General features: G+C 36.2%; 1 protein-coding gene across 1 annotated transcript; it reads left to right on the top strand.

The window, feature by feature from the left end:
* PCGF6 (polycomb group ring finger 6) lies at positions 1–27,400 on the top strand. The gene is made up of 10 exons (XM_060033574.1): positions 1–387; positions 1,119–1,218; positions 1,311–1,407; positions 2,204–2,259; positions 2,360–2,419; positions 3,371–3,479; positions 8,120–8,147; positions 16,964–17,062; positions 22,692–22,778; positions 26,169–27,400. Exons 1-10 carry the CDS (start codon positions 25–27, stop codon positions 26,223–26,225), a joined length of 1,056 nt encoding a protein of 351 aa, XP_059889557.1. The 5' UTR covers positions 1–24; the 3' UTR covers positions 26,226–27,400.

The following is a 27,400-nucleotide window of genomic DNA, read 5'->3' on the forward strand; positions in this document are numbered from 1 at the left end:
CCTCGCCTGGTCTCTACCCCTGGCATGGAGGGGGTCCCTGTGATAACGGCAGGCACCGCGGGCTCTGCCAAGGCTGAGGGAGCCGCAGCCATGCCGCCCCCGCCTCCCGTCTCCCCGCCTGCCCTTACTCCGGCGCCGGCAGCGGGTGAGGAGGGCCAGCCGCCACTCTCCGAGGCGGGGGCTCCAGGCTGCTCGGGCTCCCGGCCCCCTGAGCTGGAGCCGGAGCGCACCCTGGGCCGCTTGAGGGGCCGCTTCGAGGACGAGGACGAGGAGTTGGAAGAGGATGAGGACCTGGAGGAGGAAGAAGAGGAGGAAGAGGAAGAAGAGATGAGCCACTTCTCGCTGAGGCTGGAGGGGGGCCGGCCGGACTCCGAGGACGAGGAGGAGGTATTGATGGCCCCTGTTTGACCACGCCGGGCCTCCTCAGTTAGGGCCGGGTTCCCCGCTCGCCGCTGAAGCCTTTGGCACTTGCACGGACCCTCACCTCTCCTTGCGCTGCCTGCTTGTGGCGCGGACCGGCCTCTGTCCCGGCCCGGTTCCCTGCCGACTCATATTGTAACGTTTCTGCAGTCCCTTAAGCTCTCTGGGTCCGACTCACTCATTATTGAAGCTACTGCGTGCCAGGGATGTAGGCGCCAAGAGTACCGGCCTGCTGCCCTCCAGGAGCTTACAGTGGGCCAGGGAAACAGTCCATTTCTACAGGGTGTTGAGAGGATGGGAAACCCTTCCCCACCTAGTCAGTCTCTAATTGGGAGATTTTTTTTTTTAATGGGGCAGCGCATACTTCATAAAGTTAGACAATATACCTAGTTACTCAGAATTAATATTAAACACCAGTATCTGGAAAGTTTGTCCATTTCGCGATAATTCATATAGTAAGATGCCCCTCATCTGGCAATATACAATATCTCCAAAAGAATGAGATCTTTTCGGAACATTGGTTTATATTGTGTTATTGTAACTTTGATGAGAGTGTTTGAAGGGTTGGAGGTAAGGTAACATGTTTCCATGTTGCAAAGTAAGCTACACATTGTTGATAATAAAATTTGGGGATTATCGCTTAAGAATTTGAAAAGGCAAGGACTTGTATTTTAAAACTATTTCCATTGTATTTGCAGCGCCTGATAAATCTCTCTGAGCTGACCCCATACATCTTGTGTTCCATTTGCAAAGGTTACTTAATAGATGCAACTACCATTACAGAATGTCTTCATACATGTAAGCATATAGTTCATCATATTTCCAAATAATATGTTGATTTTTTGAAATGTCTTGAAAGTATCCTAATTTCAACATTTTTTTTTCAACAGTTTGTAAAAGCTGCATTGTAAGACACTTTTACTATAGCAACAGGTGTCCAAAATGCAACATAGTAGTACATCAGACACAACCTCTTTACAACATAAGGTAAGAAGAATATATAAGTAAAATTTATATTTTAGGTATACTTTTTCTGAAAGCTTGAAATTGTGTAGTTGGTAATAAATTCTTGACCTATCTCAAAATGACAAGAAAGGGAAATACATATTCTTTAAAGAAATACATATAGAGCACTTACTGTGTACCAGGCACTGTAATATCCACTGGGAACTTTAAAAAAAAAAAAAGGCACAGATCTCTTTTCTTGAAGATTTTAATCTCATCAGTCAAGTTGATGAGGCTAGTTTAGGCTTATCCTTTTCTGTGTATCTAGAATTCTATTTTTAAAACTAATACCTGAAATAACTGGCCTCTTTAGAAAAGCCTGTCTGTCATAGGTCATTGTGGCTTATTAAATTTTCAGTTCATGCTCAGTTTCCTAAGGGAAGAAAAACACTAAAGGTGACCTGCTTTCATTTGTTTAGCAAATACTATTATGTTTTTACTACCTTCATAGAAGAGTGTTTTGCAGATGATTCACAGAATTTCAAAATACAGTCTCTGCCCTCAAGCTCACATTCTTATTAAGGGAATAAGACCAGTTCACATGGAACAATTTAGCAAATAGTTCAAGAGTCTATAATTACTTGTAATTATGACCACATACAATTACTTGAGGTTCTCTCAGATGAGAACCATGAGTGCTACCTAAAAGTAACTCAGCTCTGAGAAAGGAGATAGTCACCCCTAAGAGAAAACAGTTACTTACAAAGAACATCATTCACTCTGTACCAAATGCATTTTTCTGAATTCTGAGGTATTCTCCATCCTTTCCTTTTATTAGGTTGGACCGACAGTTACAAGACATAGTGTACAAATTAGTGATCAATCTAGAGGAAAGTAAGTTTATTTTATTACATAGTTGTGAATCCCAGAATCTCTTCTGACTCTGCTAGTTACATTTTAAGTGTAATTTAGTCTGTGTTTTATCATTTTTTAGGAGAAAAAAAGCAAATGCATGATTTCTATAAAGAAAGAGGTCTAGAAGTACCTAAACCTGGTAAGTTTGGGTGTATACCATAATGTATTTATAGATTAAAGAATACTAACTTAATAAAATTTACTCCCTTTGAGGTTCTTTTTGGTGATAGCTGGTTATTTTATGATCAAAGAGAGAGAAAGATTTTGAAGGTCATGATTTACTGTAATCCAATTTAATTATTTATAAGGATTAAAGAGTACAGGCTCTGGAGCTATATTGAGTGTGATCCTAGCTCTGCCACCTTACTAGGTGTATGACTTTGGCAAATTACTTCAATGTCTCAGTTTCCTCTTCTATAAAGCAGGGATAATCATAACACTATAAATTGTAAGCATACATTGAATAATACAAAGCACTTAAAACAGTGCCTGGAACATAGTAACTGCTCAAATATTAGTTTTTATGATGATGGTAATGTCACAGTATGGAAGTTAGATTTGGGTGTAAATCTTCGTTCTTCCACTTACTATGTGGGTGACTTTAGGCAAATTGCCTAATCTCATTAAACTGTAATCTGATTTTCTTTACAGTTAAAGTACACAAAATTGTAAATCAACTCTACTCCAATAAAATTTAAAAGAAAAAACCATTAGTACCTATGGCATGCAATTATAATAAGGGCTAAATGAGATGGTGCATGTAAAGTGCTAAGCATGAGCCCTGAGCCCTGGCACATAGTAGTGCTTATTAAGGGCTACCTATAGCTATTGTTGCTATTATGCTGAGCTCTCTCTGTGGCCCTGATAAACCAGCCATACATGTCTGCCTTCCATTGTGGAGTGCTCCCCAGGCTTGTCACTAATTTCACTGGCTTTGACAGATTAACTGATATTATTTTAAAAAGGGAGAGTGAGTGCTTTATGATCTTTTAAATAGTCAACATAGTTAAATTTCTGTAATTATTTTCCAAAGATCTCAGTTTATGATATTTATATTCTAACTCAACTTTTTTGTTTGGCTATCAAATAGCTGTTCCACAGCCAGTCCCTTCGAGCAAAGGAAGATCTAAGAAAGTCTTAGAATCAGTGTTTCGTATTCCACCTGAACTTGACATGTCTTTATTACTAGAGTTTATTGGGTGAGTACCCTAAACCTCTACCTCTAAACTTTAAAATAAAGAATTTTTTAAGTCCCAACAGTTACAAAATCATCCTGAACTAAGGTCATATCGAGTTTTTCTGATATCCTTTTAAAGAATAATTCTGAAATATTTAAGACTTAGAAAAAGGTACTAAAGAGTAGTAAAATAACCACTTGTATCTCCATCATCTGGCTTTTGAATTAAACCATGCTAATATGGCAGAAGGCACTTGGCTACCTCTTCCTGTTCATTCCCCCCTTCCCTTAGAGGTTAATAACTACTCTCCTAAAAGTAATGATTATCATTCCCATGCATTTTTTTATGTGTTTGCCACATGTGTATCTATTTCTAAACAATATGTAGAATTGTTTTTGGCCACTTAAAAACTTTAAATGGTATCATACCATGTTTTCTAACTTGCTTTTCTCACTTAGCATTGTATGATTCATCCATGCTAAAATGTATAACTAGTTCAGTCATTTTCACCATTGCCTGGTATTCCCTTAAAATAAATATACCATAATTTATCTTTTCTTGTACTGTGGAACACTTTGTTTCCAATTTTTTTCCTATTATAAACACTGTTGCTTTAAGCATTTTTTACGTATCTCCTTATATATATATGAGATATTTTTCTAAGAGTGTAGATTTGCTGTGTCTTGGGATATGTTCGTCTTCAGCTTTACTTGGTTTTGCCAAATTATTTTCCAAAGTAGTTGGATATCTCCCTAATTAATAAAAATTGCTTCTTTCAAACACTGTAGCATATGGTGTACTCCATTATCCTGCAATATTGTTAGGCCGACTGTCATCATAGAGTTGGCCTGTATCAAACTGTAGTTTTCAAAATAATTCCATAGTTTGCAGGATAAACTAAAATGCCTTTCTTGGAAGATCTAGATCTTCCATTTTATGTCACTGATGACTATTTGACTTCTCAGTCACTTCCTCCTTATAACTCTAGGTTGCCTGTATTATTTATTTAGTATCTAGCTTGTACTATGTTGTATTTATCTCTTTATGTATTCATCCTGTGTTCTCAACTGATATTAAGGATCCCTGAGAGGCGAGAAACCTTTCTTATGCCTCCACAGAGCCCACGTAGTAGTGGTTGATGATAATGAAATAAAGATCTCTTTAGAAGAATGAGAAGAAATCATGTAATACCAGACTTTAAACCAGCAATTTCTGTTATTAAAGAATGTGTTCCAACCTAAATGTCCAAAAGGGAACTGGTAAAATAATGGTATATAGCAATGAACATGTGCTAGTAACATATGTGCTAATATGGAACAATTGCCAAAATTCACTTTCTCAAGTGAAAAAAGCAAGATGCGGAAGAGAATATATAGGATGTGCTCTTTATGTTTTTTTTAAAAAGCGGATGGTAGGCATATATACATATATATATATTTTTTCCCCACAGGCACAGACCATTCCTGAAAGGACATATAAGAAAATGTTGATAGCAGTTGCTTCTAGAAAAGGGCACTGGAGTGTATGAGTATAGAATTGGAAAAGGTCTTACTTTTCATTGTATTTGACTTTTTACCATGTAACTTGATTTTTAGTAAGTCTAGTTAATTAAAATTTGAAAATTGAAAGGAATTTATATTTCTAAAAATATTTTCGGGAAATGTAACCTTTTCCACTAACGCACAGTTGGAACTGACAGTTTTTTTATACCTTTTTTGAAAAGTGGCAGTAATGCAAAGATGGCAAATATGTGACAAGTGTGCTACATTATCTCTGTCTGTCCAAAGGAGAAATCAATACTTAATCATGGCAGGCTTTCCTAATGAGTGAGACTTGAGTACTCTGGTCAAAGCAGTCATTACCACTTACTGGAGTTGTTACATTGTTAACACATTCCCTGCTGTAGAAAAAAAGAGCCCTCACTTGGAATAAGAAGATCTCTATTTAAGTCCTAGCTCCTTTGTTATATAGCTTTGTAAAATTGAGGTAATCGCTTTCTGTTTATTCATAAGATGTTTATTAAGGTCCTGCTGTGTACCAGCACAGCACTCTGCTAGCTGCTGGGAATGTAATTGGAGTAAGTCAGCCATGGCTCTTGCCCTCGTGGAAATTGTATTTTTAACTTCTTAGGGCTTCAGCTTCCCTATCTGTAAAACAAGAGAATTGAACCTTATATGTTGAAGATTATGATGAGTAGTCTGTCTACGTCATAAAATAGTCTTTTATCTGTTTTCAAATGGTTATGGGGAAGAAAGCTTCCAATGTGGCAAAGAGTTCTTTTGAAGAAGTCGCCAGCCCCCAGAGTTAAATCCCCACATGTTTACTACATTGAAAAGCTTGGTGTTACCACTGAAGTCAGGCTACTGAGGGTAACCCATAGAAAGCTCTTTCATGGCAGGACAAATGGCAGGTGAGTTTTAACCTGATGCAAGTACAAGGGCAAATTTGGTCCAGCTGGTGACCCTGCTTGAATTGGATTAGCAAAAATCCTGAGGTAGGTTCAGCCCATGGAAGTGATTTTTCAACCACTGGAATGAATATGATATTCCCGGCCCCCCTAAATTTGGTATGCATGTTTTGTGATCTTAAGATAGTCTTGTACAGTACTTCTCCTTTTTGTTCTTCAGTTTCTATGTGTAAAGTAGAAGATTATAAAGCCTTAGGCAGTATAGTGTATATAGAAAGAGCATAGACTTTGAAGAGTATAACTGAAGGTATGTAACCCCTAGGATGTAGCTTAACTTCTCTGATCATCAGTTTCCATATTTCTAAATTGGGGATTATAATACCAACTCACAGGATTGTTATAAGAATCAACATATGGTATTTCTAACATGTCTAAACTATTATCAGTATATGAATATTGAAATAATGCAGGGTCATTCAGAAATAAAGGTTAAAGTAGTCTGTGGTGCTGTAATGTGTACAATATCTGCCTAGTAAAGAAAATGGACTCACATGAAATAAGTGTATGAGAGAAGATATGGCAAAAATTTAATGCAATCTTAAACTCAGTGGTGTTTAGTAAACCAGGGAGGTGCTATCCCACTGTATGCTATGTTATCCAACTGGGGTCTTATGTTCAGCTCTAGGCACTACATTTTAAGAGAGATGTTAGTAAATTGAGGTGTAATCAGAATAGTAAAAGGTGTGAAAACTATGTCATGTGTAGTAGCAGAAAGATTGAATCTAATTCACAAGAGTACCAAAAGGCAAAACTAGGACCAATAAGTATAAGTTACAGGGAGAAACATATTTGATTCAGTGCAAGCAAGCAATATCTAACAAAGTTGCCCACAAATGGAATGAACCGACTTGTAAGTTAAGAAGCTATCTCAAAAAAAAAAAGAAGCTATCTCTTTAGATATTCAAGCAGAAGCCAGATGCCCATATATCATGGATTCTATAGAGATAATTCTTATAATGAAAAAGATATTTTATTTATTTATTTATTTTGGCTGCGCAGCTTGCAGGATCTTAGTTCCCCAACCAGGGATCGACTTGCGTCCTTGGCAGTGAAAGCACGGAGTCCTAACCACTGGACCACCAGGGAATTCCCAAGGATATTTTATTTTGTAGCTCTTAAGATATTATAACCTTAGATTTACATCTATATATAATGTGTATACATAACTTATGTTTTATGTTTGTCAGTATAACATATTCTATAGATATTTATACTATCTATATTGTATATTAATATATTTCTCTATGTTTGTATTATAAGAATACTCTAGATGATGCAATTGTGATCTTGCCTATTCTTCACAACGTGATAGGGAAGAAAGAATGTGAGCTTTGGGAATTCCCTGGCGGTCCAGTGGTTAGGACTCAACGCTTTCACTGCCCTGGCCCAGGTTCAATCTCTGGTCAGGGGAACTAAGATCCAGTGCAGCATGCCCGAAAAAACCAAAGAATGTGGGCTTTGATATGTACACCCGCGTTTGAAACCCAGCTTTATTACTTACTAGCTGTGTGACCTTAAGCAAGTTATTCAGCCTCTCTGAGCTCAATTTTCCTTATCCGTAGAATGGTGATTCTAATGCCTGACTTAAAGGGTTACTGTGAGAACTGAAAGAAACACATGCATAATATATGAAGACCTAATATAATGCCTGGTGCATAGTAGATGGTCAAAAAAAGTTTGTTCCTTGTCTCCTCATGATATAAAAGTAATTGATTTAATCAAGAAATCTCTTCGTACTTTTAGAGGAAAAGCAAACTGAGTAAATCATGCCCAGGTGATTATGTTACAAGTAAAACAACAGGAAATGTAGCAGCTTTCTTGTAAGGACTCTATCTTGTAAACGTTGCTATCAAGAAAAAAACACATTAATTATGACAGAAAGAAAGAAGTTTTACTTTAAGCTAGAAAATGTTAGAATGCTACATGTGGGGGAAATATAAATTTTAAGAGTATACTTTTAACTCCTGGAAGTAAATATACAAAGCAATGTAAAATACTGTATAAAACTGCCTTTGCCTTACCACTAGGTGGCAGATATGACAATTAACTACATTTGTTTATTTCATAAAGGGTTAGGTGACCGTGTTTTAAAATTAAGTTGATGTTCCTCAAATATGTGTATTTATGTTATTTTTCTGTGTTATATAATTAAACATATAGTTCAAAATTGATTAATTTTGCTTTCGTTTTTCAGTGCTAATGAAGGCACGGGACATTTTAAGGTATTTTACTTTTATTTTTCATTTACTTTACAAGAGGACCCTGTAGCACACAAATTTAAGATTAGCAATCATATGGAGACTGTCTTCAGTTACAGTCTATAAAATTTGTTCTGTAAATAAAACTTGTTGAAATATGAAGTACATTCAGTAATGCTCTCTTATAATAGGTTTATGAGAAAAGAGTTATTAAGTAGGGATTTGTTATTAATTCAGAACAGTGGTCTAAGGAAAAATAAGTGAGTAATTTTTAAAACTGAAACCAAATGCTGTGTTAATTCGTTGATTAAAAAAATGTTTCAAAGCATTTTTTGCATATTTGGCATTTAGAGTTAAATATGAGCTTAAAATTTCATTTGCATGTAACATCTTTGGTTGAAGTTAGCCTGCCCCAACTTGTTACTTCAATCATTTACTGAAACTTTAAAGGTAAGAATGAACTCTTTTGTAACATACTTAAGTTCAGAGTTGTCTTAAAGGCTTCAGCATCACAGGTGCCATTGTACACAGTGTTGCTCCTATAGTATGAATCATTCAGGAAAAGGTGACTTTTTCAAAAGGGGTAAATCAGGCCTATAGTTACTTGGGATTATAAATGTATAAGGAAATAATTGACTTTGATCTGGTTAGATTTTCAGTGACTTTGTCAAAGTCTATACTAAAATATGGGTGGGGCTTCCCTGGTGACGCAGTGGTTAAGAATCCGCCTGCCAATGCAGGGGACACGGGTTCAAGCCCTGGTCTGGGAAGATCCCACATGCCGTGGAGCAACTAAGCCCATGTGCCACAACTACTGAGCCTGCATTCTAGAGCCCGTGAGCCACAACTACTGAAGCCCACGCGCCTAGAGCCCATGCTCCGCAACAAGAGAAGCCACCACAATGAGAAGCCTGAGCACCGCAACCAAGAGTAGCCCCCTCTAGCTGCAACTAGAGAAAGCCCGTGCACAGCAATGAAGACACAGTGCAGCCAAAAAAATAAATACATAAATAAGTTCAAAAAAAATAAATAAATGAAAATAAATTTTAAAAAAAACACCTAATAAAAAATAAAATAAAATAAAATATGGGTGAATTATACCTGGTTGGGCATAGTGTTTTGTTTTGTGACTATAATGGCTTAGGAGGCATAGGAATTGAATTGAAGCATAGGAATAAATGAGTACTTTTCTGGATGAAGTATATTATAGGTTTTTCCCAGAGATCATTGTGATGGAGGGAATGCAGTGTTAGGTTTGGTAACTTTTTACCTCTTCTAAGTTGTAAAATAACCAAACTTATGGTGATTAACTTTAGGAAGTCCTTTCATAGTGTACTGGGTGGGAAAGTAGCATGTAAGTTTCTATATGGGACAACTGTAGAGTCATATGCTCCTAGAGTTCACTGAAGACACCTGTCCAGTGACCTGTAGTAGCCAGACGAGCCAACAGAGTATAAGAATGTCGTGAAGAAAGAACTAAAAATTAAATTAAAATATTAGCCTATTGCTTCCGCGAAAGCACATATGCGCTTAGAATATTTATGTAGTTCTGATCCTCGTACATCAAAAAAATATGACACTACCACCTATGAAGTGTTCTTGCCAAAAGAAGTGTGAAGCTGATCATACCCCTAGATTACTAATTTACAGGAAATCCAGGGGACACAGGAACTTATTAAATTACTCTGTAAGAATATATAATAAGCCAAATCTAGACAGTGGAAAACTGCAGGACAAACAGTTCTGTTTCTCCAGCAAATAAAAGGGAAAGATGTAAAGAGGGAACATGTAGATAGAACATACTGATTAAAAGAGACTCAAGGGACATCAGTGTATGGCGTTTATTTGGATTGGATTTGATAATAAACTAAAAAATTTATGAGATGATAGCCCCAGATTGTAAGTAACCCAAATATCCATCAACTGATGAATGGGTACACCAAATATGATATATCCATACACTGGAATAGTATTTGGCAATAAAAAGGAATGAAATATTGATACATGCTACAACCTGGATGAACCGTGAAGACATGTTAAGTGAAAGAATCCAGGCACCCAAAGACCATGTTATATGATGCCATTTATATGAAATGTCCAATATAGGCAAAAGCATAGAGAAAGGAAGTAGATTAGTGGTTGCCAGAGGCTTGGGAGAGAGGGGAAATTGGGAGTGATTACTAATTGGTAAGAGTTTCTTTTTGGGTGATGAAAATGTTCTGAAATTAGATAATGGTGATAGTTTCACAACTTTATAGATGTACTAAAAACCATTGAATTGTATACTTTAAAATGGTGAATTTAATGGTATGTGAATTATATCTCAATAAAGCTGTTAAATTTTAAGAAACAAGCCAAGATCCAATAGAAACTTCGAATAGAAGCATTATTTGTAGTATGTTTAGTGTATACATTTGAGAGTACAAAAATATATCTGATAAAAATAATATATGCATAAATTAGAATTTTAGCTTGAGTCCATCACTGGTTATTACATTTTGTGTGTGAAATCTTTGTTTTATTTTTATTTTCTCTGTAATAACAACCCTAAAAATAATAAAATCATTTTCTACTAGGTAAGAAAATTGAGATGGTGAAATTTGTACATTTACTGTCTATTTTCTGATATCAAGGAATTTTAAAGTATGATAGTGGTATTATGTTTTTAAAAAGAGTTCTTATTTTTTAGAGATACATACTGAAGTATTTACAAATGAAATGATGTGTCTGGGGTTTGCTTCAAAACAAAACTGGGGAATGGGGGCCAGTAAGCAGTTGGGGTAGGAAATGGATGGGGGATACTTAAAACAAGATTAGCTGTGAGTTGATAAAGCTAGGTTTATAGAAGTTTATTACACTGTTGTTATAGTTTTGAGGCATTAAGTTTTCAGTGTTAACTAATGATACTGATGTTAGTTTGCAGGCTTATGTCTATAAGAGGTAATGAATATATTGTTTTAGAAACAAATGATCGTATTTCTGCATATTTTGACTTTTTATTTTGCTAAAACAGTCATTTTTTAATATTTTCTTAGCTAACACATTGGCAATCTTAACATTTTTCTTTTAATTCTGTATTTATAAGGGAATTCTAGCTTTTGATATTATAGCTCAGCATTCTCTACTACTTAAAAAGCTGTTTTTATACCTTGTCTTTTATTTATTGTTCAAATAAATATGTCTGACTAGGATGATGCCTAGTTAAACTATTCACCATGTACACTTATGGCATGAAAATCATAAAGTCTGTTTGTTACATTTAATTTAAAAGTGTTTCACCAAGCAGTCATTTAGTTCAGAAAATTTTTTCTTTCACTTTTAATTATGAAAATGTTTAAATACACTGAAGAGTAGACAGAATAGAACCTCCATGCATCCATCACACAGCTTTGCCAATTAACTAATGACCAATTTAATTTCTTTTATACCTCCATCCACTTTCCTTCTTTCTTTTTTTTTTTGGCCTTGCCACACGGCTTGTGGGATCTCACTTCCCCACCAGGGACTGAACCCGGGCCACAGCAGTGAAAGCGCCAAATCCTAACTACTAGGCCACCAGGGAATTCCCACACTTCCCTTCTTTCTTTCTTTTTTTTTTTAAATTTATTTTTATTTATTTATTTTTGGCTGTGATGGGTCTTCTTTGCTGCGTGTGGGCTTTCTCTCTAGTTGTGGCGAGTGGGGGCCACTCTTCGTTGGTGCACATGCTTCTCATTGCGTTTGCTTCTCTTGTTGCAGAGCATGGGCTCTAGGTGCATGGACTTCAGTAGTTGGGGCTCACCGGCTCTAGAGTGCAGGCTCAGTAGTTGTGGTACATGGGCTTATTTGCTTCCTGGCATGTGGGACCTTCCCAGACCAGGGGTCAAACTCGTGTCCCCTGCATTGACAGGCGGATTCTTTTCTTTTTTTTTTTTAATTTATTTATTTTTAATTTTTATTTTTGGCTGCATTGGGTCTTTGTTGCTGTGCACGGGCTTTCTCTGGTTGCGGCGAGCGGGGGCTTCTCATTGCAGTGGCTTCTCTTGTTGCGGAGCATGGGCTCTAGGGGCGCGGGCTTCAGTAGTTGTGGCTCACAGGCTTAGCAGTTGTGGCACGTGAGCTCTAGAGCACAGGCTCAGTAGTTGTGGCGCACAGGCTTAGTTGCTGTGCGGCATGTGGGATCTTCCTAGATCAGGGCTCGAAACCGTGTCCGCTGCATTGGCAGGCGGGTGCTTAACCACTGTGCCACCAGGGAAGTCCCTTCTTTCTAATATTATTCTGAAAGAAATCCCTGGCATTTTGCCATTTCATCTGTAAAGTGTTTCAGTACTCTTAAAAGATGAGGCTCTTTTTTTAATGACCACGTAGCATACCAAAAAAAAAGTTACAAAATGTCAGTGTTGAGAAAGATAAAAATAAAGAGACAGACCTATTCTAGATTAAAGGAGATTACAGAAACATGACAACAAAATGCAGTGTGTAATCCTTCATTAGATTCTGGATTGAAATAAGAACAACTTGTAAAGGACATTATTAGGACAACTGGAGAAATTTGAATTTGGACCCATTTAGATAATTGCACTGTATTAATGTTATAAATTTCCTGATAATTATATTGTAGTTATAGAGGAGAGCCCCTTTATTCTGAGATGATAACTGCTGGTATATTTAGGGGTTAAATATCTCAATGTCTGCAAGTAACTTAAATAATAAATGTACAGGTATATACACACATATTACATACATTGGAAGAGGTGAAGCAAATATAGCAATGTTAATCATTTGTAAAGTAGGTGAAGGCTATCTGGATCTTCATTTACTAGTGTAACTTCTTTTAAGTTTGTGATTTTTCAAAAGGTTGAAGGTGGTGAATAAAAAGAAAATGAGTTTCTTACCAAATATCTAGTCAGTGTACAAGTTTTTATCTCAGCTGTAGTGGGTGTTTTGTTTTGTTTTTTTAACATCGTCGTAAATCAGGATCCAAATAATGTTCACACATTGTGATTGGTTGATAGGTTTTTAAATCTGTAAGTTTTCTGTTTCTTTTTTCTTGCAATTCATTGTTGACAAAGCTGGGTCATTTGTGCTATAGTTTCCTACAGATGGGGTTTTGATGTTGCATCTCTGTGCTGTGATTTAATGTGTTCTTCTGTCCTCTGTCTTTCCCATAAACTAGTAGTTAAGTCTGAGTGTTAATCAGACAGGTTTGATTTGAGGGGACCAAGAATACTTCATAGTCGGTAGTGTTTTTGTCCATCTGGAGGCACATTAATGTCTGGTTGTTTGTGTCTTTGTGTTGTTAGCAACAATTGGTACTCAGTGTCTAAGCCCATTAACTTAATAGGGTTTGGAAAATGATGCTGTCATTCCTCCTCCTTTTATTAAAATACTTCAATAATGAGGAACTTCTATTTGATTAGCCAGTGGTACCATTCATATAGGAAAGAAAGAATAAATGCTGATTCTTTCCCTTGACTTACAAGGTTCAAAATAATGAGTTGGTTCATTAGCATGCTCCAGTCCTAATCAATTAGGTATTTTTGATTTTGTTTTTACTTTAATATGAACTCATGCATTTAAATATATTTGTGGTTTAAACCCCTTTTAATTATTATCTTTATTGATGTTCAAATTGTCTTATCATAGATAATCATGGTCTATAATAGCTTCCTTGCTATCTCATATGACAAGATGTTCCATGCTCAACTCGTACATCTCTTGCCCCAGACACAGAATCTGTCATTTCTCCAAGGTGTCTTTTGGTGGTATTTCAAATTCACCATCTGGTTGCTAGGGATTTACCTTGTGACTGGGTTGGTAACTATTTTCAGTTGACAGAGGTAGGAATTTTTTCAAGGTAAAATGAGTTGATACCATCTTTTTAAAAGATATTGGGTTGGCCAAAAAGTTCACTTGGAAAAACACAACCAAACTTTTTGGGCGACCCAATATTTTTAGTGGTATGCATTTTCTATAGTCAGAAAATAACTGAATGTCTCTTAAATCGCCCTATAGATTCTACCTTATTGTTTCAACTTTCTTCTCAAATTGACCTGTGTTATAGATGGTAGGGAAGATTGCTGTGCTTAATTTCAAAGAAGTAAAATTCTTCTGTGGAATTTTTCTTTCCTGTTTATATGCAGATGGTAGGAGGCTATTAGATGCAGCAGGAAAAAAAAATGAGTTGACCATTTAGGTGAGAACCTGCTTTGTAGCTTAAGAAAAAAAAGAAAGGCAAAAAACAAAAAAAGCAAATTGTTAAAAAAGCTGGATCTGAATTATATCGGAAAAAATTTCTGTTAACTTGTGAGCCTGCGGTATGAAGACTAAGGTTAACCACGTGAGAAGCCAACTTTGAAAGCCAAGGCCAATGTTTTTCTTTCAGTTACTGGCAGATCTCATAATTCTGTTCTGGGTGGTCTAAAAAGTACAGTATTGATAACTTTAGCTAAGTTGGATTAATCTTAATAAACACTTGGGGGTGAAGTGCTCACCAAGAACTAGAAATGATGAATATTGAATTGTCCTCTGTTGGTATACCTGAAGCCTACTATTGAGATCGTAAGCCCCAGAAATTAACCTTCAGAAATGCACTGGTTGCCAGGCAGGCATCTAGCTAGATTACCCAGAATAGCTTCTCAAGGCACATGATGGGATTCTCATGCTAATCAGGCAGTGCCACCTACAATGCGGTACCTTCATCAAGACTTCACCTGGAGCACTGCTGTATCTGCTCCTTAGTGAGAAAGGCTGCTTTCGATTTTCAAGATGATTCTTAAACCTGCGTTTAAAGAACACGAACCTTTGCCATTTTTGTCTAGATTATATCAGTATCCATGATGACAACTAGGTCCTCTAATTAGATTCCTTTACATAAAGAACAGAATAAATCAATACACTAGTAATAACTAAGTACTTACTATGTGCCAGGAATTATTAATAGTTATTTACGTATATTAACACACTTTCCTTATGATAATTCTATGAGGTAGGTGCTATTAGTATCTCTATGTTAACAATACAAATGGGGAAATGGAGACACAGAAGCGTTCAGCAACTTGTCCAAAGACTTGCAGCTAGAAAGTGGCAGAACCACGGTTTAAACCCAGGCAGTCTCTGGAATATCTGCACTTAACATGCTATCTGCTGCACTGTGGTAATAAGGGATAGATCTATTGTTAGGAAAGTTCTTAAGAAACCAAATTACAGATAAGAGAGCTGAGTGCTGTTATATGGAAGAAATGTGTGCCTAACCTGCCTGGGTCCTCTTGGTAGCAATTCTGGGCTCCCTCTCTGCTAGTGCTAGAAAAACATTGTTCACATTTTCCTAAAAGGTACCCTTTTAGTTCTTATTACCCCAACTTTTCATTTTTATTAATAGTAGTATCCTTAAAATTGCCTCAGAGAGAGAGTGGCTAGGTAAGCATTAGTTTCTACTTTAAAACGCTATGGTCTCTCTACCTATCACCTTAGACTGTTGGATCAGATTCCAGCCATATACATCTAGATGTTAATCTTTCTTTTTTCTTTTTTTGCGGTACGCGGGCCTCTCACTGCTGTGGCCTCTCCCGTTGTGGAGCACAGGCTCCGGACACACAGGCTCAGCGGCCATGGCTCACGGGCCCAGCCGCTCCGCGGCATGTGGGATCTTCCCGGACCGGGGCACGAACCCGTGTCCCCTGCATCGGCAGGCGGACTCTCAACCACTGCGCCACCAGGGAAGCCCCGATAATCTTTTTATTTTCCACTTTTAAAAGAAAATTTCAAACTCATACAAAGATAGACAGAATAGTAAAATGAATGCCCATGTACACATCACTTAACTTCAATAATTATAAAATCATGGCCAATCTCAATTCATCAATACCTTTAACACTTCTCTTATATAATCTTGAAGCAAATCCCAAACTATCATTTTATCAGTAAATAATTGTTTCTAAAAGATAAGGACGTTTTATAAAAACATAATAATGATACTATAATTTTTATTTATTTTTATAACTTGTATCTGAATGTGTAAAGCAGCTTTTTAAATATTTATTTATTATTTATTTTGGCTGCACTGGGTCTTAGTTGCAGCATGTGGGATCTTCGTTGTAGCATGCGGGATCTTTTTTTTTTTTAATATTTCTTTATTTATTTGGTTGCACCGGGTCTTAGTTGCAGCACATGGGCTCCTTAGTTGTGGCATGAGAACTCTTAGTTGCAGCATGCATATGGGATCCAGTTCCCTGACCAGGGACTGAACCTGGGCACCCTGCATTGAGAACATGGAGTCTTACCCACTGGACCACCAGGGTAGTCCCAATACTATCATTTTTTAAATTTACAGTAATTCCTTAAATATCCACATGCTATTTAAATTTCCTAGATTGTCTTATGAAAATTGTTTTAAAGATTTTTAAAAATCAGGATCCAAATAAGATCCATATATTGTAATTGGTTGATATATCCCTTATTTACAGGCCTTGTATCTTTTTTAGTCTAGCGGTTCCTCCTCAGCCTTGGTTGGTTGTTTTTTTTTTCCCTGAAGTTTTTTTGTTGAAGAAACCAGGTTGTTTGAGACATTGAATCTTGGGTTTTTGCTGTCAATAAATTTTACTCTAAGTTTTATTCTTGATGAGGTAGTAAAACAAATCTGTAAGCCGTTCTATTAAAAAAAATTGTTGACATACTTTTTGGAGAGGTGAAGCTAAGCAGGAATTCTTTTTTTTCTTGTTTGATAGATAAATTAACTCAAATTTCATAGTAATTTTTCTTTCATAAATCTATTGAATTATCTTTGCTATAAAATGTGCTTTAAGGTTTATACATTTTATGTATATTTAATCTGAAATTGGTTTGTTTGTTTACTTTTGTAGCCATTGGAAAAGAAGTTTGTCCGAGTTTCAGGAGAAGCAACTATTGGACATGTAGAAAAATTCCTCAGAAGAAAAATGGGTCTTGATCCAGCTTGTCAGGTAGAGTATATGTGTGTAAAAAGACAGGAAGTTGTGAGATTACCTTTAACATATTGAAGAAAGAACCGTCTCTAGGATTTCATGCAGTGGCTTTTGTTTTATGACATTGTAGATATTGTAAATGTTAATTGAATATTGGTACACAGTGATCCCCACCCCCAAATTTAATCACATTTGACTTGCTGCCATTGGTGACCATCTATGGGTGTCAGAGAAAAGCTGAGGGTGTGAGAACGATTAAAGAGCTTCTAGAGCTTCAGCTCCAGCTCTTTTCTTTTTGATAGTAGAGCAGAAGTTTACTTTTCCATCCATTCACTTCTCTTCAGAGGACATCCTTGGATTTATCAATGTTTAGCTCAAGACACCTAGAAAAGTGAAATAGCTGTCTAATATAGACTCTGTTAGTTTCCTAAGGATTGAAAAAGATCTCTTATTATAGCTATATAATACTTTCTTGTTGTAAGATGGAAATCTCAAACCTCATGTATTGTTGCATATAAAGTGTAAGTAAACTCATAGTTTAATAATGTGGGCCAGTGAAAATGCACGTTTGTATAGCTCTGCTTTTTCATTAGTCAAATTTAAAAGGGGTTTTTGTTATTCTCCATCATATGTAAAATTTTATAGAATAATTTTTATCTAAAATGTCTATTTGCTGTAGATCTGAAATTTTGCTGATGTTTTTAGTATCAATATCTGCCAGTACTAAATATATATTAAATTCAATTAAATGTGATTTCTCTTACTGATTTTGACATAATGCTAGCTGTATCTCATGGCAACTGAAAATTGGAAATGACTTATCTATCACCTTGTAGCCAAAGCACACTTGAGGTTATTCTTAGCCTTTTGGTTAGAAATAGATAGCTGTTTAGGGACTCCTGAACAAAGAATTGTGAGTAATCCCATAATAGTCTATTATTTCTAAAAGCAGAAATCAGAAGACTTGCACCTGATTATATAGAATAAGAAGTGGCACCCAAGAGGGCTTTCTTTAGGATATAGATTACTTCCTCTGTGGCTAGATATTGATCAGAGCCATTTATAAGTTTCACACTGGTGTTTTAAGAAATTTGGTTGCCAAAGCTCTAAATTGGTTTTATTGTGTAAAAATGTGGGTTTATTTTTTCCTCCTATCACAGAATTCAAGGCTTTTAACATTTTGAAATAAAATGATGTAAAATTTGTTTCAGTCTTTAATTTTGTCTCTCAGCTCTTCGCTCTTTAGGTAAATTTTTTTTTTTTCTAATTCAGGTACTATATAGCTGGTAACATTCATAAATTACTATTTCACCAAAATGTTAAAATAGTGGAACAGAGAATTATCAAATATGCAGACCCATTTGTGACTAAAATTGTTTAAGCCTTCTAAATCCAAGAGACAGTAAACAAGAGTTACTTCTAATATGAACAAAACATTGAGCTAGTTAACCATTGAACAAAATAAAATTCTTGGTCAACCCAGTCACTTGAGCCTTCTGTGCTGACCTTCCTTAAAACCATTTAGTCCCAAATAGAAAATGTATTATTTGTTTACAGATATGTGACCTTCGTAAATGGTTATTTACTAGCAGGAATGAATGATTACTAGGGGACTGTTAAATAATAAAATACCTTTAAAAGTATTATTTATTTGTGGCAGATAAAAATAAAAAAGGAAGACAGTTCTGAAAGATAAAAAAAATGTAGGCGTGTTCTTAAGAGATTTAAGTTAATTCAAATCAGAAATCAATAATTATCTGAGTAGATTTCTTTCACATAAGAGAGCCCAGTGCCTCTGGAGCTCCATGGTTGATTTAGTGGTGTTTTGAATTTATTGCTGTCTTATTGTATCTTGTTTTTTAATAACTCTTGTGTTCCTTTGTACATTATTTGACCTTCAGACCTTATTTTGCTTTTTTGAAATGATTACCATATTGATCACTAAATATTCTCTATATAAAAGATGTGGTAGTAGATTTTGTTGTTAATCCTACCATAATTAATTCCGTCTTAAAAGATAGGTTCTTTTTTTTTTTAATAAATTTATTTATTTGGCTGAGTTGGGTCTTCGTTGCTGCGCGGGCTTTCTCTAGTTGAGGCGAGCAGGGGCTGCTCTTTGTTGCAGTGCGCTGGCTTTCTCATTGCGGTGGCTTCTCGTTGCAGAGCACAGGCTCTAGGCGTGCGGGCCTCAGTAGTTGAGGCTCGCGGGCTCTAGGGCGCAGGCTCAGTAGTTGTGGTGCACGAGCTTGGTTGCTCCGTGGCTTGTGGGATCTTCCCGGAGCGAGGCTTGAACCCGTGTTCCCTGCACTGGCAGGCGGATTCTTAACCGCTGTGCCACCAGGGAAGCCCAGGTTCCTTTTTTCATTATTTATTTAGTATATGACCTTAACCCTATCATTGAATTGTTTCCAAATCATTTTTCAGAGACCCTAACATGTCATATGGTGTATCCCTACCATTCATTTACTATCTATTGGTACTAAATTGAGCATCTATGTGCTTGGCCTCCAGTACAAAGATGAGACAGAAAATGCCACCAGGTGACTCAGTTGTGTGGGAAAGATATAAAAGTAAACAACTGAATGACAGTAGGTTATGATGAGTGCCACAAGAGCACAGAGTGAATGATTTAACTCTGGAGAGGTCAAAGAAAGGATTTGAAGAATGGATTTTTTTTTTTTTTTTTTTGCCAGACAGACAAAGAAAAAAAGAACTTTCTATCAAAGAAAAGTATGTATGAACAAAGAGGAATGAGTGTGGCACTGGCTCAATCAGTGAAAAATCCTGTCTTGAAAGCTTTAGTGTGATCTTGCTTTTAAAAAGATACGGGTTTTTCTTCCCTTAAGACCATCTTCACGTTATGATTTCTGCTCTGAGATTCAGAAATATCGTAGTTATTCTTCCTAACTAAGACTTAATACTCCAAAGGGTAGAAAGATTATGCAGAAAAGAGTTAGCAAAGCAGACCTGAGGGTGCTGCCTTTGGAAGGGCTGGCTTACAAGGTTGGCCCTTGCCTAGCATCTAGGAAGTTGGCTTGTAAAAAGTTCCCTGTGCTAATATGAAAAGTTACCTAACTATTGAGGGTGTTTCCCCGTACCTAGATTGTACAAACAATGGGTCTATGATGAATAACTGCTTTGCTTCTGGGAGTCTGGAATTTGGTAGTTGCTAGGCAGAGAATGCCAACATGACCATCCCTCAATAAAAACCCTAAACTCTGAGCCTCAACTGGGCTTCCCTGGGCAGAAACACTGCACAAATTGACTACATTTTCACTGCTAGAGAAAAGAGTATGTGGGTGTTATCTCCTCTTGGACTGGGAGGGAAGAGCATAGGAAGCCTGTGCGTGGATTTCTCCAGACTCTACCTACATCTTTTTACCTTACTGATGATCTGACTGTGTATCCTTGCTGTGTTGCTGTAATTACTCATACCTGTGATCATGCTGAGTCCTGTGAGTCCTTCTAGCAAATTATCAAATATGTGGGTCATGTTTGTGGCACCCTCAGAGATGTGATTCTGTTTGAATGAACTAATTTATGAAGTATTTACAGTCAAGTAACTTAAAAATCAGCATGTAAAATGAGAAGTAGTTTAAATGTTTATCAGGAGGATGGATAATATAGTTTATGATATATTCATAAAATGGAACACTATGCAGCTATTAAACACAGAGAGCTAACTATGCATTCCAAAAGATTCCATAGTATATTAAGTTTTTGTTGTTTGTGTGTGTCTGTGTGTGTTTTAAAAATATGTAGAACAAAATATGTGACATGATCCCATTTCTAGAAAAACAAAACCAAAATCCCCACATGCACACATTGCATTTAGGAGCATATGCATCAAACTGTTAGTAAATGGCTAATCTCTGGGGGTTAAGATTAAGTTGAAAAGAAAATTGTAGTAACCAAATCATAAATGTATACCATGTGGTGAAGCCCACTAAGGGTGGTGGTCTCTGGATAGTTGGATACTTAATAAAAACATAATGTTAGTTTCCAAGTTCTTTAATTTTTCATGGACCTAAGTTCTATGCACAAGATCTGCTGTTAGTGCACAAGATCTGCTATTATTGCTTTCAAGTCCTTTTGCAAACAAGTATTGCTTTGCCAACTTTAAAACTGGTAAGCATAAAACAAAAGTTGTTACTAATCGGAGGTTATTCATTGTGAGATACCACAGGGCTTGACTAACTGACCTATGGACCAAACCTAACCTGCCATCTTTTTATGAATTATGTTGTATTGGAACAGCCATACTATGGCTGCTTTCATGCTACAGTGACAGAATTGAGCACATGTGACAGTGATCCTGAGTCCCACAAGCCTAAAATGTTTATTATCTAGCTCTTTGTAGAAAGTTTGCCAACCCCTCACATGCACTTATCTTTGGAGAAAGATAGACCTGGGGACAGACCTGGGTTCCGATCTGAACTTTGCTACTTACTATAGCCTTGTGACCTTAGGAAAGTTTAATGTCTTTACTTCTTAGTGTCCTATCTGTAAAATGGGAATTACAATGCCTAGCTCACGGGAATGTGAAAATGAGATGAGATAACATATGTCAAATATATAGTGTAACAAATGCTGTGCATAGAGGCCGCTCAGTTAAATGCAACTGCTTTTACTATTCTTACCCAACCATGCTGAAGGTTTTAGGGAAACTAACATGTTGGCAGTGCATAGGATTTTTAGAGTAAACAGAATTTGAAGGTCGGAAATCTGGTTAGGAGACGGTTTCAGTGGTTTAAGCCTAAGAGCAGCAGTTGAAAGAATGATATGAACTTAAAAGGCAGGGTGAAGAAGGAAGCAACAGGACTTGGTAACTGCACGTGAGAAGAAAGGAAAAGGAGAAATAGGAGTTAGAGCTGGTATTTCGGTTTGGAGCAAGGAGAAATTTCATGCTGTAAGCTAAATAGGGACATTAGGAGGGGGAGCCTGTTAAGTGATATGTTATTAATAAGATGTTGAGGACCTGTTCCCACTTTAAGGCAATGGGAAAGGAGTACTTAGTGAAAGAGAATATAAGGATTTGCATTTCTATTTCTAGCGAGTATACTGGAATCATATTACAATATAGTATATAACTGTACAACCATATCGTTCTTTCTAGAGCATTCTATATAAAAGTAGATTTGTCTTAGAGCTTTGACCTTACTAAAAGGGCTGAAAAGACCTTGTTAAGATTGTTCCATCTGTAAAACAGTTCCCCTATTGTGTACTTTATGTCAGCAGTAGACTTTCCACTGTTGGAAAATGAGATATTCCTCATTAAGAAAATTATTCAAATAACTAAAGATTGCCTTTTTAAGCATTATAAGCCCTATTAATCATTGTGTCATGAAACTTTTTAAAATAATAGACTTTTCTGTGCCTTCTTGTGCTGAACATATCAAGTATGATTTAACTTGTTCTCAGAGATTCAAGGAAATCATTCTGAATGCCTGTTGTCTGCCCTGCTATGTCCTCTAATGCTCCTTCCATTTTACTTTATTTGTAAAAAGTTTCTAAAATCTTTCTTGAGAACGTTTAATCAGTCTAAAATAGCAAAGACTAGTCTAAAAATAATTATGTTGATCTTCCTCATTTTGTCATATGGTTTTCTGAAGCAGGAAAGCAAACTTATACTCTTATTTGCCTGTAGGTAGATATCATCTGTGGTGATCACTTGTTAGAGCGCTATCAAACTCTAAGGGAAATTCGACGTGCAATAGGTGATGCAGCAATGCAGGTAGGTCTTAGACTTTACCATATTTATGCCTAATGGACAAGTTATTTAATGAAAGAAAAATGTTCCATGTTATCAATAAATTTTTAATAAATATTCTATAATTTTCTTGAAATTATCTGGACTGAAAATAAGAAAGCTAATGTTTATTGAATGCTTACTGTGTGTCAGGCATTCTTCTAAATGATTTGTATCGATTAGCTCTCTTATTCCTCATAGTTTTATGAGATAGATATTCTTTTTTTCCCAGTTTTAAAGATAAGGAAACCAAGGTACAGAGAGGACATGTAACTTACCCACAGTGAGTGAGTGAGTGAGCCAGGGCTCAAACCCCAGGCAGTTTGATTCTAGAGGCCTTTTTTTCTTTTTTCTCTGTCCAGTATTGCAGTAGAGCTTTGAAGACTACTGGGCAAATGTATCTGCAAGGACATTTCTTTAAGAAAAATTTGTAGAGACTCATTAGGCTATAGAGATTCACATACCATTCCTTGCTCAATTGGTAAGAAGCCATGGTAACCGTTATGATGTTTTAATTAGCCTATAATGTGAGTGGGAATATAATATGAAATCTGGTCAGGATACATGAAAAGCAAGATAAGACTTACAATTTTAATGAAGAGAAAGATCCAGTTTCTCCTGGAACTTTACCCTCTAATTCTAAAATCCGTTGGTGGATCATATAGATGAGGAAACTGGTCTAGACAGATTAAGTAACTTGCCCAAGGTCACTTGGCTAGTTAGTGGTAGAATCAAGGTTCAGCTATTAAAAAATTTGAGCTTAAAGCTTAGAATCTTAACAAAAGGGTAGCTGAATACTTATTTAGGTGATTATTTGATTATTCTTACATGTTTTTAGAAATATAGCACCATACCAATTGTCTACATTTTGGTAACAAATAATTCAAAAGATTCTTCATAAAATACAAAAGCAAAATTGTTTCTTGGCTAAGTAAAGCATACTTAGAGATATAAACAAAACATTTCTTAAAATTTTTATAAGGTGAAACTTCAGAAATCTTAGAAAATGATTGTCTTTTTTTAAAAAAAATAAATTTATTTATTTATTTTTGGCTGCGTTGGGTCTTTGTTGCTGCACACGGGCTTTCTCTAGTTGCGGCAAGCGGGGGCTACTCTTCATTACTGTGCACGGGCTTCTCTTGTTGCAGAGCATGGGCTCTAGGCGCTCAGGCTTCAGTAATTGTGGCACGTGGGCTCAGGAGTTGTGGCTCATGGGCTCTAGAGCGCAGGCTCAGTAGTTGTGGCGCACGGGCTCAGTTGCTCTGCAGCATGTGGGATCTTCCCGGACCAGGGCTCAAACCCACGTCCCCTGCATTGGCAGGCGGATTCTTAACCACTGTGCCACCAGGGAAGTCCCGATTGTCTTTTTAAAAGTTAAGCTTGATTAGAAATGTAAGAATCTAGGAGTAAAATTGCAAAGTCAGTGGAGTGGGTAGAAAATATGACTTCAATTCAAAAAGTATTTACGGAGCACTATTCTAGACATGGGGAGATTCAGAGATGAGCAAGTCCCAGAACTTAAATAACCTGAAATATAATTAATTAAAGTCCTCATTGATAACAATGTGTCATGTAATCTCAGGACCTCTTAGCTAAATGAATAACATATCTCTGCAGTGAAAGCTAGGAGGTAGCAAGTGAGGGAGAGAATGGTAGGAGCTGAGATCTGAGCAGCTGGAATAAAACCATGCAGGACTTTATAGGCTATAGTATGAACTTTGGATTTTAATTGAGTGAAGTGGGAAAGTACTGATTGGAGAGATTTGAGCCAAGGACAGAAGAGACATAAGCTGACTTAACCTTTTAGAAGATTCACTCTGGTTGGATAGTTTAAGAAGACCATGAATGGAGACATCTAAATATAAAATATAAATAATATAAATAATATTTATATATTTCTGTCTATTTATATGGAATATAAACGTAATAGACATAGATTTAGATTTGAATTATAAGGAATTATCTCATTTCATAAAATGCGATTTTATACATGTATTGAAGTTTTGAGATTTTGAAACAGCTTGTAATTGTGAAATATAACTATATGCAAAAAATTGACATTATGTAAAATGTAATTTGTATTCATGTAAAAATGTTAATAGGATCCTTCTGTGTGTGTTAGAATACAAATTCATTTACTTTGATTAGACTAGTTAGTCTAGAACAGGTCTGATGGTCCGTGGGCCAAACATGGTATGGGACTATACTTTATTTGGCTTATTCTAATTTTTGAGTTTAAATTCCTTTAGCTAAGCATCTGCTCTCTGGTTTACCACTGGTCTCAACATACCCTATTTGACTACATACGTGATTCACATATTCATTTATGTTACTTTTCTGGCCTTTGTGGGCATTTGAATTGGTGAACCCCTTTCTAGAATTCTGGTGAGTTTTCACCGAAGTTGCCAGTAACAGAAGCCAGATTGCAGTGAGTTGAATAGCGAATGAGAAATGAGGAAGTGGAGCCATGAAAAAACTTAATAAAGAAGAAAGAGAGAGCGATAGCTAGCGAAGAGTTGGAAATGCAAGGCGTGCATGCCACCACTCCCTCTATATGTTGCTCAAAGTAGGCCCATTGCCCATGGCATACTTCCCCAGTGAGCCTTCCTTTTAAGCTAGTTTTCCAGTTCATAGTAGATTAGAAATAACACCTTAAAAACACTCTTTTAAGCAGCCTTGGTGAGAGCACAAAGAATTAAGACCTGATATCAAGAGAGGAGACATAAAAAGACTCAGAAACAAGTTATCTGGAGTCATTTACTGTCAGGTTAAATTTCCCACGACCCCAGAGGACATCACTGTGTTACAGCACAGTGTAGTTACTGTTCATAATGATGACTCTGGATATCAAAGAAAGGGTAAATTGTATTGAACAGACTTCAAGGAGGAAGTAAAATGTATGATACATTAAATGGGTAAGAGTTCCAAAATTTTCTCACTTGTTTTAGTTGTAAGCTGCATTTATGTAGGAAATAAATGTTTTATTTTCTTAGCAGATCCATGATATTTTATGATAATTGAGTCTTTTTTAGAGAAGTCCAGTGCTTGGGTGATATATTAAGTAATCTGTGCAGAATGAAATGTGTATCTTTTAGTTCTTTTTGAAGAAATGTTTTGCCATAAACAACCGTGACTAACTGTGGATACCTGGTAGTTTCAGAATTTTCTTCTGAGAGTCATTAAAAAGGCACATTAACAGGGAGTGTTTAGTAATGAAGTGAGTGAACAGGCAAGTTTATTTATCTTGGACTCTTTATTCTCTTTAAATCAAAGAATTTCACATTCGTGTTGGGTTACGAAAAATAAACTATCTTTGACTTGATCATTTACGTAACTGATTTTTAAATAACTGCAGAACACTTATTTTCTTTTCAGGATGGTCTGCTGGTCCTTCATTATGGACTTGTGGTTTCTCCTTTGAAAATTACTTGAAGATTCTAAGGGTATTGTGAGGAGGGAAACAAAATAAGGAGACTTCTGCAGGATTGCATCTCACCAAAGAATTCCACAGAATGTGTAATTGTTATCACTTTGTGCTGTTTGAGACATAACTTATCTATTTTCAGCACCAAGAATCATAGGATTTATAATTACAACTTGGTATTATAGAATGCATCTGTTTTACTAGAGACTATATATAAAAAAGCATCCACAGCTCAGGGGGAAATTTTTAAAGCAATGAATTTTTATGATTTCAAATACTTTGACATTGATTTTGTTTCGTAATCTTTGAGGTAAATCAGTTACTGTTTTTGTTTTTGTCTTCGTTGAGCCATACCCCTTTCAAGTTGGTGGTTAGGATTCTGCTCTCTGAAATGGCATCAGTTGGTCAGTCACCCTTTCAGAAAAGAAGTGTGCTTTTGAACTGAAGATTTAAAGCCAGTCTTTGTTAAATTACAGAATGTACCTCTTAGACAAAGACCAAAACTATGGGCCACTTTTTGTATGTTGCCATCTTATTTCGAACTTGTAACTTTTTTTTTTCAACCAGCAACACTACTAAAGAGATATTATTCACTTCTTAAAGGGATGGATTATAATTTTTCTGTGTGAAGAGACTGTCTCCTGTAGGGTTTACGGCCCGTACCATAAGCCTTCAGTGTAATAAACACTCCTTTAACATACCTTACAGCAAGGGGTGCCTCTTTGCAACAGTATTTTTATTTTTTGAATGTTAGTTTGATTAACATTCATTTTGAGTACGTAATGTGATTGTCAGTACCTTGTAATGGCACTGCTTTTGAAAGTAATTTAAAAATTTGAGTGAATTTGAGAAGTTTACAGAATACTTGTTCATTGTTTCCTCAGTAAGTCAGTTTAATGTTCATTTTCGCATTACTTTGTCACTGGGATAAAGAATACGGGTGTTTGAGAGCTCACTCACTTGCATGCAAATATTTCAGTTTTAAAGACTATTTTGCCTAAAATTATCATTGTGATGCTTTCTAAAAGAAATATTTTGTAGACCTTATTTCACTGCAAAATTTCCAAGTCTGCATAAAAACAATTACAATTGGAGAAAGATTGGCAATGTTTTATAAAGCATTTGTGAATTGTGTATAAATCTCTTCTAACATTTAATACAATTTTTTTAATAAAAATTTATT

Source organism: Delphinus delphis, chromosome 16 (genome assembly GCF_949987515.2).
Source record: "Delphinus delphis chromosome 16, mDelDel1.2, whole genome shotgun sequence".
Taxonomy (NCBI): Eukaryota; Metazoa; Chordata; class Mammalia; order Artiodactyla; family Delphinidae; genus Delphinus; species Delphinus delphis.